Genomic DNA, 14259 nt, shown 5'->3' on the forward strand with positions numbered 1-14259 from the left:
GTACTCCCAAATGTGCTGCCTTTACTGGTTATATGCAGGCTGTGAGAAATGCTTGTTAGGCAACATAATACTACAGATAAGCTTTGGGCAGCAGGATTTAGTACTGGTGTTTGACAGGTGATGCTTAAACATAGTATCAGAGTATTGTCTTCTTACCACATCTCCATAAATGTTGCGGTCATGTGGTTAGAAATTATGTGCTTATCTAATGATCTTCATGCTCTGTACATAGCTGTTGCCAAGTCCATATATATCCTTTCCAGTTAACCTTTTTAGACTTGTCTTACTGTTATGCCAGAGAGATCTTGCATTTGGTCTAGCAGTCCTTACAGACCTCTTTTGTAGTACTTACTTTAACCAAAATTCATAGGTAGCTGTCTGGGTCCAGCTGGGCTGATCAGCGAAAGTCTCTTCAAATATTGTCATCACAGAGCAAATTGTTTCTCTGCAGATAGTAGGAATAAATCGGGACAAGTTGTCTTTCCTTGCTTCTCAACTTTTCCTTGAAAAGAAACTTCTTGCTTTATCTAGAAGATCTCTGAGCAAAATTACAGGCAGATTACGTTTGTCTTGTCAGAAAGCTGTAAATAAATATTTAAAACATCCATATTTCGTTCCAGATAACGCAAGGGTCAGTGCAAGATTCTGTCAGGACAGGAGCAACTGCTCCTTTCCTGACCACTATATAGGACCCTTGTCTCCTCTTTGTAAAATGGTATAGTGTGCTGTCTCATGCTGGGGGGATTGCTACAGTAAAGGAATTAAGTACTGGGAGGTGGGACATCTGAATAAAAGGGAGAACCAGGGGCTGTAGGGCTATGTACAAGAAGAACACAGTTACCTCTTCTTAATTCCCTGGTAACTGAGCTTCAGTCCTGTACCGAAGTATTCACTTCCTTTAGCTAAACTTCTACCTGGCACTGTCTGGCTTCTGCTTCTGTTCTTGAAAAATAGCACACTAAGGTGAGGGAGGTTAATAAGCTTCCAGAAAGAATGGCAAGGTTGCAGAGAGTCAGCAGAGAAGCTCAGCAGGGTAGAGGATGCAGAGGCAGACTGAAGCCTTCCTCCTCTGTGGATAGATGGGGGAAGCCTTCTGGTTACCTTACTATGAAACAAAAGTTCCTGACATACCCCAAAAAAGCCAGCTGCACCTAGGCATGTCCTCTACAAAGATTCATTCCTGTAGACACTTCACTGGTTTAGCCCTCTGGGGTTCTTCGTTTAGGTTGTTTATGAAAGATAGACCGTGTAGGCGGGTGACTTGATTTTAATTTTGTAGCTACCACTTATGCAACGCTAGCCCAAGAAGAGCCATTTAGGTTTGTTCAGCCCATTTCTGGATAAGAGGGAATGTTATAGTACAAAAGTCTAGTTAATAAGAAAATTATATATATATATGCCCATTTAGTTTTGTGAAATTTTATAATACACGTAAATATGCTGTGGCCAGCATAGGAGAGAGTGAGTGTCGCCATGGAGTACTGCGTGTGGCCAGTGGAAGGGCTCATACTGAAGAATGAAGCTTACAGAGCATTCAGACTCAGTGTCCTGGTGACACAGAAAATAGAAAGTAAAGCAGGCCATAGCAGGGATCTGGCCACCATGTGTCACATCTGATTCTAATAAGAATATGTTTTTCCAGAACTTCGGAGGAAAAATGGTTCCTTATATGCAGTGTACCAGTCGAAGGCACTGTTGTGATGAGTGCTGGTTAAACCCTTTGTTGGAAGCTAGTATTTAGCTAGTATAGTAGTTACTGTGAAATAATAGCTTTTGTATTAAATTATCTACATTGTTCTGGTCTTTTCCATGAAAACATAGGCGGGTCTGTACAAAAAATCTTACAAGGTTGCAAATATAATTATGGGAAATTCAACATTGCCAGGCTCTTGGTGAACAGTGAGCCTCCAACAGTGATTTCACTTTGATCTGTCTCCATCCTTGGTGAAAGGTGTGATGAAACAGGGTAGATGGACACAGTTAGATACTCATTTTCATCTCAGTTAGTGTTTTGCATTAGGCCTTGTTGTACACTGTTCTTGCTGGGTAACCTACAAAAAAAGTTGTACTCGGCTTCTCTGCTTAATTAATGTTGCATTTTAAACAGGGAAAATCTCATGCATGACTGTGGATTCTTTTGTCAATTCCAATTTTCAAAGAGACTGCTGGGTGATCAAACACCAAATGTCCTTCTCTTTGTGTATACCCTGTCTGAAGAACCAAAATTATTTTTTCCCCTGTATATTGATTCCCCTGTACACTTTGTGTGCAGCATATTGAGTCTTTATTTCTAAAAGTGCCATAAAACAAAAGCTTCTGATCCAGTGATTTGTGGCAGTTTATGTTTTAACTTTGTTTTTCTTGAGCAGCAGAGAAATGAATAAAGGTCTTGGTAGGATTGCTCCCAAACCTCTGCTATCATCTCTAACTGTCCTGCATTCTTAGTAGTAGCTGTTAATATAGTTGTTATTGTCTGTTATTGTCTGCTTTTTTTTTTCTTTTAATCCTAATTCAGTCTGATATAACTACTCTTTTTTTCTTTTTTTTTTTTTTTTTCCCAAAAACACAATTAATGCTGGAAAACTGCAAGCCAAGTCTTGTATCCTGTGGAGGCATGTTTCTCTGGAGTTCTTCTTCCAAAAAACAGAGACGTAGCTTCAGGTAATGAGGCCAAAGCTTTATGCATATGCTCTGCTGATCAGGCCTCATTAGTAAAGATGCTTGTGTTGTTCCAGAGAGAGATTTCTGTTGTTTCTACCTGAGTTACAGAGCAGATCTAATTGATTGATGCTTATGAGGTCATACTGAACGCATGGAGTGTGTATAGATGCAGTATTTATCTTTTTTATTGAATTCAGTATAGAACAATTGGTAGACCTGATACTTAACTGCCTTTGGCTTATTTTCTGTACCCTGAATAAGTTGTAGATCAGGAATTCTTTCTTTTCCTTTTTTCCTGTTTCTGCTGGAAGCTAGAGATAAAAATGTGATCTAAGGCTGCACGCTTCCTCTTCAGTAGGAAGTGTGATCATGTTTTTTGTCTGGTTCTGAATTAGAAGATAAGGTAGGCTAGAACTAGGTGACAGGAAAACCTTTACACCTAAAGGCTGCCAGCGAATTGGAGAATGAAAATAACACATGCTGCAGTCCAAAGTAGATGTGAATGAGTGTCTCCCCTAAGATCTTTTCCTTCACTTCTTTTTTTCAGAAATGTGTTTGTTGAGAAGTGTTTTGTCATTTGCTGGGTTTGGCCATGCCTATGTTCAGTAAATAGTTGTTGGTCACCCTGCTGAGACCCCCATGAAAACTGCATCATGGGACTCTTGTGGGATTGAGTGAAGATATATATGAGAGGCTTTTTGCTTTTTGAAGTGGATATCTGAAATGGAAACTCTTGAAAAGACAAGACAACTAAATGGCTTATGTTCCTGTTCTAGTGTTAACTCAATAAAATATCTTTTTATGGTGTCTCATGTTTCACAGCACAGGAAATTCTTCTGTGTTTTTTTTTCTATGGAACTTGATAGCAGTCCGGTTTTGATTAGACAGGGAATACAGCCAGTTAATAATAGATGGTATTTAGAGCAGAGAATTTACATACTTGCTAATGACGTCTGCAGTGTCACAGTGATCTTGCTGATGTCCAAGTGGTAAGGTAGTGTGAAACTTGATCTGGTTATTATGTGAAATGTCTATTCAGTTGAGGAAAAAAAAACCTGACTTTCTCTATCCTTAACAGTGTTGGAGGAGTTTCTGGTCAGTATTAACTTGAAAAATTAATTCATGCTTTTAATAAAGACGTAGCAACACAGACATGCAAAACTACTTAGAGGTGAGTAATTGTGTTCCAAGAGATAGCTGTGAAATACAACACAGGAAATATTTCTGACATTAATTACCTTGATATGTAAAATAAGATTCACAATTTTAAAAAGTCTTTTAACAGTTGGTTTGGTTCCTCTTTTGGTGCTAGCTGACATTGACATTTCACCTGTGCCTGCCAACCTGTTGCATCCTAGAAATGCATAGAGAAACACGTGGTGTATATGCATGCATGCTCATCCATATGCATATGATATTCAATTAATTTGCAGCTGTATAACTTTGCCTCTATTATGCCATGTTTGACTGTGATCTCATGAGAAGACAAGGAGCCTGCTCGTTGAACAACCTAAGGCAGTTAAATCTCAGTCTGTTTCATACCTATTCATATTAACAAACTGACCCTTTCCCTCATGCAGGGTTTCACATCTCTGCTCCTTCATTAAGGCTTTGCTGCTCTCCATATTCAATATAAAAACATCTGCTGGCTGTATATCTGTCATACAAAATACATAAGAAATGCTGTACTTCAGAGTCAGCTGCTTTACTTCCTTCACTTTTCATCTTTAAGTACAGGCTGTGTACTAAGTATATGGAATTATATGAATACCCAATGCATACATTATGGCTATCCTTAACATCTATTATAGCGGCTGTTCAGCAGCTCTCTGCTCCTTTGTGATTGGTGTAGCTGTAGCTTATTTTCTGCCTTTTTTGATAGTTTTGGAGTCTTGATAGTCACTGTTTGGCTTTTTGCCAAACATTTACATGGTAAAAGTGATACTTCGTCTTAGAAGTACATTAAATCATAGCCTCATTCTGAGGCATGTTTTTTTTAGGAGATTTTCTCCCATAAACAGTGCTGTGTGCCATGTAACACTGGAACATGGCTGTAGTGGTACTGGAAGCATTTTGCCTCAGAGTGACCAGGCTTTGTAGAAACAGACAACATACAAATCCTCAACTTGAGCACTGTTAGTTTATCCAGTGCAGAGACCAGTCAAGTCTGCTATGAAGAGGACAGCAGGAGAGTTTACAATGGAAAAGGTATTTTCTTCAGTCCAGGGGTGAAGTAACTAAACTGTGTAAGGCATGAAAGCAAGCTGATCAGATAAAGTACTCTGGATTCTGATTACACATCCATAAAAGGTTTCTTCGGTCTGGTGTGGCATAGAAAAGATGTTTAGTGGAATGATGGGACAGACCTTCTGAAAGAAGTTTTAAGACTTAGGACTTTAGGCCTAGCAAAAGGAAGGTTGAGATGACTGCCTCTTCGGGTGTGATAGGTCAAGGACTGTCTGTGCTGAGAAGGCCTCTGGCCTGCAGAATGCTTAGCAGGGTGTCCTTTCAAGCATTAGCACATTTCATCTTACCCCCTTGCAGTTATCTGTACTTGAAGCATGTTGCCGGTATGTCTGCTGGATGCTGCCCAGATAAATCTCTTCGTCCTTCTCCCTCTCCACTGCTTTTAAGCCTGCCAAAGTCTTTCACACTACTTTGATTCCTTTGTCAAATCATTTTGGTCTGCTAACAGCTACCCAGTAAATCAATAGCTACCCAACAGAACCAAAAGATACAGAATGTCATTGTGTTTGTGACAGATATTTCTACATATGTAGTACATAGCATGGTTGTGGACAGTAGGGGAGAAATTACTCCACACTCATTTGGTTGATCGTTTGCAATAATACTGCTGTTGCAAAATTAATCCTTTTTGTAAAAAAGAGACAAAGCAGGATAGTAGGGCTTCTAAGGTAAAATGATGATCCGATATGTATACTCCATCTACAGAGGGACTATTGCAGCAATGCTGACTCACATTAAACCCTAGGGAAATATTGGTTTGGCTGAAGTTTTGCAAACAATTGAAGTTGTAGCTAACATCTCTGGTTATTCAAGATGCCTTTTTCCTCCTACATAACTGATTTGCAGTTTGTGGACTGCTTTGTCGCAACTTATTGTGGCTTTTGAACTGTTTAGACCTGTTATTGTACGGACCAAGTAGCAGGGGCGTCCTTTGGGGTGGGTCTGAGGAAGCTTTGTAGAAAAGTTTGTGTGGTTGTGGGGAATTAAAGACTGTAAGCACTGTACAAGTCTGGAGTTTTTCATATCTCTTACATATGACTGAGAAGTGTTCAGTCTGGTAAGACAATACCGGGGTTGCCAAAGACAACGGTTGTTCTCTAAGGCTGACTTTCCGAACTGTGGCCTACTGGCACATCTCTTACATTATTTCTGTTCGGTGTTTCTTATTCAAACTCATTTTGAATGGAACAGGAAAAAAGTTTATGTTTTACCTTACTGTCTTTATTTTTTTTCCTCTTTAAAAATCCCCATTAATGTAACAGCATAATTTTTCCAGGAAGTGTGAATTTTTCATTTCCTGGAGAAGATTAGCGCTAAACAAGAAAACCTTTTGGTTCAGAAAACTTTCTGCAGTACAAGGAACTTGACACACCTGTCTGTCAGAAAGTTTTTATTTCAGAGAAACCATTCAAATCAGAAGGGCTGAAGTTCCTCTGACTTTTAAAATACGTTGACGAATAATGTACTTCTGAACGCCTCATTAGAATGAAACTTAGTCCACTGCCCTGGTTAATGTATTTCATAGCACTTTCCCTTTTCTATGATTTAATCTTAAATTACTTAGTTCAGTTATTGATGTATACTTAAAAACGGAAAAGAAACATTTCTTGCAAAAAGTTTAGTTGTGAGTGCTTGCAACTAATGTTTATTTTAACTTGCTTAGATACAAGATATGATCCCGTAGTAAGTGCAAGCCTTGGCTTTGAAAATACTCCCTATGACAACCGTTCTTTATTTGGAAACTAAAGAACTTCTTTCTTTTTCTATTTGGAAACTAAAGACAACTTCTTTCTTTTTCTCTTCTAGCTGTTTTTTTTTAAATAGGCTTGGTAGTAGTACGAAATACGTTCAATTTGAAAAACGTGTATTTTCATGTCAATAAAGTCCTGATGTCGCAAAGTTTACATGCTTTGCCCTGATATTTGCAAATACAGTTTACTTATATGCAACTATTGCTGACAGTGGTAATGAGCATCACTGTTTCTTAAGTGCACTTGATCTAATTCTTTTTGTTTCATGGATTGCCGACTTTTGTGTCCTTTTTACAAAGCATTTATGAATCCTGACTCACGAAAATGTAAGGACTGCTATAATTTGCTTGTGATTCAGTGAACAATATTGTACTGTTTTTAGGTCGTACCTGTGAGCTTTCCTTCTCCAGAAGGTCAGCTAAGATTCTTCTGATACTTTAAAGACACCTACTAGGAACTTAGAAAACATGTGGAGCTGTAGTCATCAGAAGTGTGAGGACAAATCCTTCTGTAGTTTTTCATTATGTGAAGGGGGCATATAGGAAGTAGGGTGAAGGATAGACATAGCAAAAACTATCAGCTAGTAGGAATACACCCAGTTGCTACTGTCAGTGGCATGTGTTACACAGGTGAGACTCCTCATGCCTGAGATGCTTTGGGGGAAACTCTTGCTGTGTTTGGGTACATTATTCCTGTTCTCAGCTGCAGAAGATGATCCTGGAGAGTTGACCAGGCTGGGATGAGATAGCTCAGCATTTCTGCACACAACAGTCATCAGGATTAGTGTGTTGAGATGCCCTAGCACTCTGCCGTCTGAAAACAGCTAGGGGGAAGGAGTTCAGACAGCAGAGGTTCTGGAATAGTAGTGGTTAATAGGGAAGACAGCATAGAACAGGATCATAGGTTTAACTTCGAAGTGGGGGTTAATTTATGCATGAGGGAGAAGGGAGTATGAGTGGCAAGTAAATAAAGCGTTTAAGAGCAACAAAGCATCTAACCACGCTGGCAGGTGTAAGTGAACACTTAAGACCCATGTTCTAGGTAGTATGGAGGTGTGGGTGTGACACAAGCTGCTTTGATCAGTCGATAGCTTTGCTATATAAGAATAGCAGGCTGCCCAGGGTAATGATGGACAGCCAGTCAGGCTCCAGGCTCAAGCAGCTACATCTTAAAAATACTGCTGTGTCATGTAGTCTTACTCACTTGAGAGTTTCCGTGCTGTGCTGCCCTTTTGAAATGTAGGTGTGATTGAACCTGACAACTTTGCCTCCCCCTGTTCCTCGTCCCACTCATGTCTGGCATTTGCTGGCCTCCCTTGAAGCCCAAGAATTTGGGGAACAGAAAAATAACAAGATAGCAAGACTGTGATGAAGATATTTGCAGACTCTTGGAATACAAGCTCCCTTATGCTTGCAGGGTGAACATTGCTTTGGCAGTTCTCTGTGCTTAAAATCTCAAACGGCTTAAGGCTGCCTGTGTTTTTCAGGCAAAAGATTGTGTTCCGCCTGAATTTCTTGAATTGCCCATTTAATTCTAGTTTATGTTGGCTGAAAATAAAAGCTGGTGCCTTGTGGTCAGGCAGAGCTGATCCAAAAGTGAAGCAATGGGGAAACAATTGTTTTTTTCCTCATTGACTTTATTAGTGCTGTAACCCTTTCAAACTGCACTCAGAGTGTGAATTAGAAAGTGTCAATTCAGTGTGCCTGTGGTGGGGAGTGCTAAGGTTGAGGAAAGATTAGATAGCAGAATAGTTGCTGTCTGTAAGCATAAGACCCCTTGAGAACAAATCCCAGCACCAGTAAGGCAAAGCTCCATGGCTTTTGTCCTGTGGCATAAGCTGTAGCTTAGCTGCGAGGTAGGATACAACCTCATTATATCTCAATTAAGATATTGTGAGGTGTATCTTCTGATCACAGTCACCAAAGTGTAATCAAAGAAGTGGAGCTTTTCATGTCCTTCCTAAATGAAAATATATTAAGTTAGTCTGGGAATCTCTGTCACCAAAACTTTTGTCTTGGTAGGAGACAAAACTGTAAAGACACTGTCACATCATGGCAGTGGCTGTGTTGTTGCCATAAAATAGCAGAAATTAAACCTTTTAATGGAAAGCTTCTGTAAATGAGGTCATTCAGGCCAGGCATTAAATTAACAGGCAACATAGTTTAGCTTCTTTAATGCTGAGACCATCCTGTAGTCTTTCTGAGGCTTTGGTCTTCCAAAGGAGGATGTGTGTATGTATTTGTCATGTCTTATTTTAAAGTATTGTCATTCTTCAGACCCTGCTATTAATGACAATTTTTTTCCTCTAAATTTTCTGAGAAAACATTTTATTAGAAAATTATGAAAAGGGAAGCCAGGGAAGGTCTCTGATGGCACATCTCTTAGCTCTCAGACTCTAGTTCCTTAACACATATTTCTGAGGCAGTGGCACGGGCTGTGAAAGGGCAGTGCACTGTGGTGGCAGTGCTGCTTTTGTAAAATGAAACCAGCACTTCTGATGCTTTGAGAGGAACCTTTATTGTGGAAAAAGCTGCAGATGGAGTCTCACAGAACAGGTAAGTGAGAGACAAAATAGGACCCAGCTTCCTGTTACAACCTTGAGCCACACATAATCTGCTAAGCGGTAGGTACTGTTATGCAGGATGTTTTTCTCCCAACTTGTCAATCAAATTAATTTCCATTAGTCATCAGATCTGAGTACTGGACGTGAAATGCATTTTTCCTAAGCAAGGTATTCTCTTTGGAACGGAAGCTACAGCTACAAATTTTATGAGCGCTGAAATATCCATGGCAGTATTTCAATTTTCCTCTCCTCATTGCTGAAATTCCAGTACTGGGGTTCAGAATACTGTTCAGATGTATAATACTGTCAAGTCAGTAGATGAAGACTTTTCAGGACCTTAATATAAAAGATTTTGTTCTTTAATATGTGCTGTATTGTCAACATATTGCAGCGACACTTGACATTGGTATGAATCCTGCAATATACATTTACTTTTTTTTTTCCCCCCCTCTGCAGTTCAGATGGAGAAAATGGAACAGATGAAAAAAGAAAGGCAGGAAAATCGCCTACTGTGTTGCTGCAGACCCCTACCAGTGAAATGGAATATTTTGATGACCGGAAAAAAGTTGATGTTGCTAGGTAATGTCAGAAATGCTGTCAATTTTCTTCTAGTCAGATAATTAGAATGATTACAACCCACTCAAGAAGCTACGTTGAGTGGCGAGATTTATGAGACATCCCAGTTGTGGGTTAGCTTGCACACTGTGCAAGTAAATAGGAATCCGAGCCATCTTCCAGGGGTTGCTCTGTTACCCACTACAAGCAGTCAGAATAGTGGGAATTCAGACTTTGGGCTGGCTTAGCTTCCCAGTTCTAGGAAAAAAATACATTGCACTGTTTGGTGGCACTGCTAGTTACATCCCTTTCACAGTTGATTTGACAGGCAGTCAAACTGAGCTGCAGTTTAGGTCCTAGGCTGTTCCTGGAATGCTTTTGTGCTGGAATATTGATTGTCCGTGGTAAAGCAATGACAGAAGATTTAATTTTGTTCTCTGTGCTGTATATTGCATCAGGTAATTGTAATGTCTCTGCAAAAACAGTCATTCTTCCTTTGTTAGGGAACTGGAATGCATTTGAAACCCCTCTAAAAGAAAAAAGAAAATTAAATAATACTAACACCCTACTTGGACGGCTTGAATAAAAATTTTGCATCCCATTTTGCAGCCAATGCAGAAGTCAGTAGTCCACCTGACACTGTGGGTTTGTTAAGAAACATCACTTAATTTCCTGAAGCATTTTTGAGGAGAAGCAATTTGAAGAAATAGGGGATTATTTTTGTTGTTGTTGTTGTTGCAAACTCTCTGTCCAGTCTTTCCTCTCACATACAATATAATTAACTGTGTGCTGGTGAGGGGTTGGCGTAAGTTTTTTGTAAGGCTCACTGTTCGTTTCAGTTTGACCTGTGCTTTACATAGGCACACAAATACACATACACATGTATTTTAGAGTTTTCTTCTGTGGAGGACCACTTGAGATATGAAGAACACAACGCGTTCTTCAGGTCATTCAGTGTAGGAGTCCTGTGTTTTGCTTTTCCTTCTGTTCTTCAGTCTGCATCTGAAGGCTTCTAAAAAAGAGCAACCTTATTTTTGTAGCCTGTTGGTATGCTTTTATTCTTTGCTAAATAGCTCTCCAGGATAATATTCTTCTCTTCCTGATTTATGAAACAGTGTTATTCCACCTCTGTTTTTGTTTTTCTGAACAGTCCATGCCATTAATTTCTCCTATATAAAACAAACAAAAGTTACGTTCCCAGCCATCTGCAGAGATGCTCCCCTGTACTTGTTCTGCTCTAGACTTGTTGGGTTTTTGTTTGGTTTTCTTTTTCCAATATGAATGGCTAGAGCTATACAGGTACAGATTCGTATGCAACTGGCACTCATAATTCCCTTTCATCTCTTCTAGGTTTGCTGGCTATCTTAATGATTTCATTACACTACATTGCGCAGTTCATAGCCATCCTCTGACTTGTGCACCTATGTTCCTTCTGTTGCACCTTCCAAATCATCTCACATTTTATAGTACAAGTTGCACTCTCAGCTACTAAGTTTTATCTTACTTTATATTGTATTAGTAAGATACATGCTTAGTGTTTGTATTTCACATGATGACCAAAGACAGACACGAAACTAAGCACTGTGATAATTCATTAAGCTGTAAAAAAAGTCTTAAACTTTTTTTTACTTCCTTACAACTAGGAATTTAGAATATTCCTTCTAAATTCAAAGAAGACTTTCAGTGAGGGCTTACATGGTTTAAGAATAAGACATACTCCTCTTTTTTGCTGCATAATCCGCGATGAATCAGATAATAATTATTAAAGGATTAATATGTTTCATGGAAAAGAATGTCCTGTTGATAACTTACCAAGACTAATGAACTAAGGCTAAGCTTATATGGGATGCCTTTTTAATCTTCAGGACAAAGAGCAGCACAGATAGTCCACTCCTGACAATGGATATGAAGAGTGAGTCCAAGATTGAAAGGAAAAAACGTGCCTCAAATCAGGTAGGGCAGAGGATGGACTTGGTTGTTTATATATAGTAAGAGTAAATACAAAACTACCAGGAGAGCCCCCTTGTTTAGCAATATTATAGTTCATGGTTGTATAAAGACATAGGTTCCTTTTTCATCAGTATGTTAGTCTGGGTAAAGCAGGATACAGACTTAATAACCACATAGCAAAAGTGAGGATTTATTATAAAAGAAGTGGGCAAAATAAGAAGGTATTGGGAGGACAGGAAGTGGAATGGGTCGCTTGATTGTGAGAATATCTAATAAGGTATGTGTCTTTGGGTGTGGGGCTTTTTGTTTTTTAGCTGAAGGCAAATGCACACTTTCATAAGCTGTTTCTAGATGTTCCCATTGATGAGCCACTGAAACAAAGTAAGTATTAACCCCCTTGTCATTGCTGGCTGTGGACCTAAGATAAAGTTGTTACCTGCCAACTATCGTGATGTACAAGAGGGACTACCTAAATTTTAAAAACCTTCAACTCCAGCTGCCTAGAGCATTCATCTGCATGCAGTGGGTGTTTTTGTTGTAATCTTTCAAAACTTAAATCATCACATGTGGGACATCTTTGGGAATTGTAGCCCACTTTGCACTTCCTAGCAGAGTAACCTAGTGCAACGTGGTTTTGGTACCGAAGCTTTGTTTCTAAGGGCACTCCTTAATTGAGACAGCACTGGCCAAGTGGCTAGCTTGAGTTTTTTCCTGTTGGTGATGCTTTAAGACTTAAAAACACTGGTAGGATGTTAAACGAGAAGCTGCTGCCCGAGCATTCACACACCTTTCAAAGAGTTGCACACCCACCACCTGAGTCTTTCCCTGCTGGGACCAGGGTCCCTCCGCAGCAGGTGACCCCTGTGTGTGACACACAGACACACTTACTCTTGGGTGCACTCCCTCCTTCTTCAGGCTCAACCCTGGATTTCTGACAGCAGAGTCTCAGGTGTCGGATTTTATAAAAATAAGTAATTTAATTGAAAGGTACAGCAGCAGGGTCAGCCTGGGCTGGGTGCCTCCAGAGAGGGACCTCGAATGAAAAAAACCCTGGGCAATGACACCCGTGCAATCTATACAGCTGCCCCTCATGCACTCTTCACAAGTCTTTTGGTCCAATGTAATTTTTGGTCTGGGGTCTTCTAACACCTTCTTGGGTTCTTTTTCCTGTGTCCAGGCAGGCTGGCCGTTGACTGCTCTCACCTTGTTGATTTGCAGTCTCTGCTGTCAGTTGTCACCGCCTTATCTTCTGGTTTATGCTTCTTGAGCACCTGTGCTCCCTGGCAGAATGTGGGGAATGGAAAAGCACACTACCAAAACAGTGTGTTACCACATTTTCCTTATACTAAAAGACTAAACGCAGCACTGTACCAGCTACTATGAAAACTACTAAGAAAATTAACTCTATTGTGGCCTAAAGGCTGCAGCGTATCTAGCTACTCATGTTAAGCTAGGCACACAGCATAAATCACACCATATTATAACCCTGAGTGATTTTTTCTAATTAAAACTTATATAAGCTAAACAATTAATATCTCTCAACATAGGAGAAGGACTTAAAGATTCTACTGTTCTCTGTGGTAGTTACAACAAGTGAATTCTACACAGATAGTGTATAATAAATGTTTCTTGAAAGGAGCGCAAGGAAAGCAGTTAATGAGTGAGAAATGGTTTGCTCAATGGCTGTGAAATAAAGGCACTATTACTTTACAGGTGTTGTACCTCTCTTGGTCATCTAGTCCAGACAACTGCTATAGAAATAAAAGCTAAAAGCTAAAACCTTTCATTAAGCTCTTTACATTTACATATTATAGTTACTTGAAAGCTAGTAAAAAAGTTTATAGGAAGCTAAGTGGTACTCTCCCAGAAAGGATTCTTGGTTTCTGGGAGCCAGTTGCATGTTACTATGCATTTGAGTCTTTGTTTTTCAGATATTTTGAGTCTAAACTTAGGCCTGTGAAATCTACTGAGCTTGTCAGTGCTAGTTAAACTTATTTAATATTTCAAGATTTGATAATGTTTATCAAAAGGTATAAACCTAAACATGTTATGGCTTTTAAAAAAGAGCAAAACAAAAGCCAAATTGATTGCATTTGGCTGGAGTTGTCGTTACCTTAAAGATTATAGAGTATCTATTTGTTTCAGGCTTTACCTGTGCTCTGCAGAAAGAAATTCTGTACCAAGGAAAGTTATTCCTTTCTGAAAACTGGATTTGCTTCCATTCCAAGGTTTTTGGTAAAGACACTAAGGTTAGTAAAAATCTCTATGTACAGAGCAGTAATGCTATTCCTTAAAAATTTGTTCATCACCAGAAATTCACATTGTTATGCAAAGCTGGAATACTGCTACTACTTCTGAGTACAATCACTGTCCAGAAGTGATGCCTGAAAGTCACTTTAGAACTGCAGCACTATTATTATTAAAGATCGAGTTTCTCTCTTAAGGACTTTCTGTCTGAAAAAATAGTGGAAAGGAAAGGATCTGGCATGCAGTGGTGAGGGCATTGCCAAGCCCATGTAGCACAAACTGTAC

The 14259-nt window shown here is 39.4% G+C and overlaps 1 protein-coding gene across 1 annotated transcript in view; it reads left to right on the forward strand.

Annotated features, from left to right (window-relative positions):
- Positions 1-14259, forward strand: part of GRAMD2B (GRAM domain containing 2B) — a 33711-nt gene that overhangs the window by 4233 nt on the left and 15219 nt on the right. The window contains exons 2-5 of the mRNA XM_082497781.1: positions 9679-9801; positions 11643-11730; positions 12042-12108; positions 13873-13976. Coding sequence (XP_082353907.1) covers positions 9679-9801; positions 11643-11730; positions 12042-12108; positions 13873-13976 — 382 coding nt within the window. The remainder of the gene's footprint in view (positions 1-9678; positions 9802-11642; positions 11731-12041; positions 12109-13872; positions 13977-14259) is intronic.

This window comes from Vanellus vanellus (genome assembly GCF_965231255.1).
Source record: "Vanellus vanellus genome assembly, chromosome: Z".
In the NCBI taxonomy this organism is placed as follows: domain Eukaryota; kingdom Metazoa; phylum Chordata; class Aves; order Charadriiformes; family Charadriidae; genus Vanellus; species Vanellus vanellus.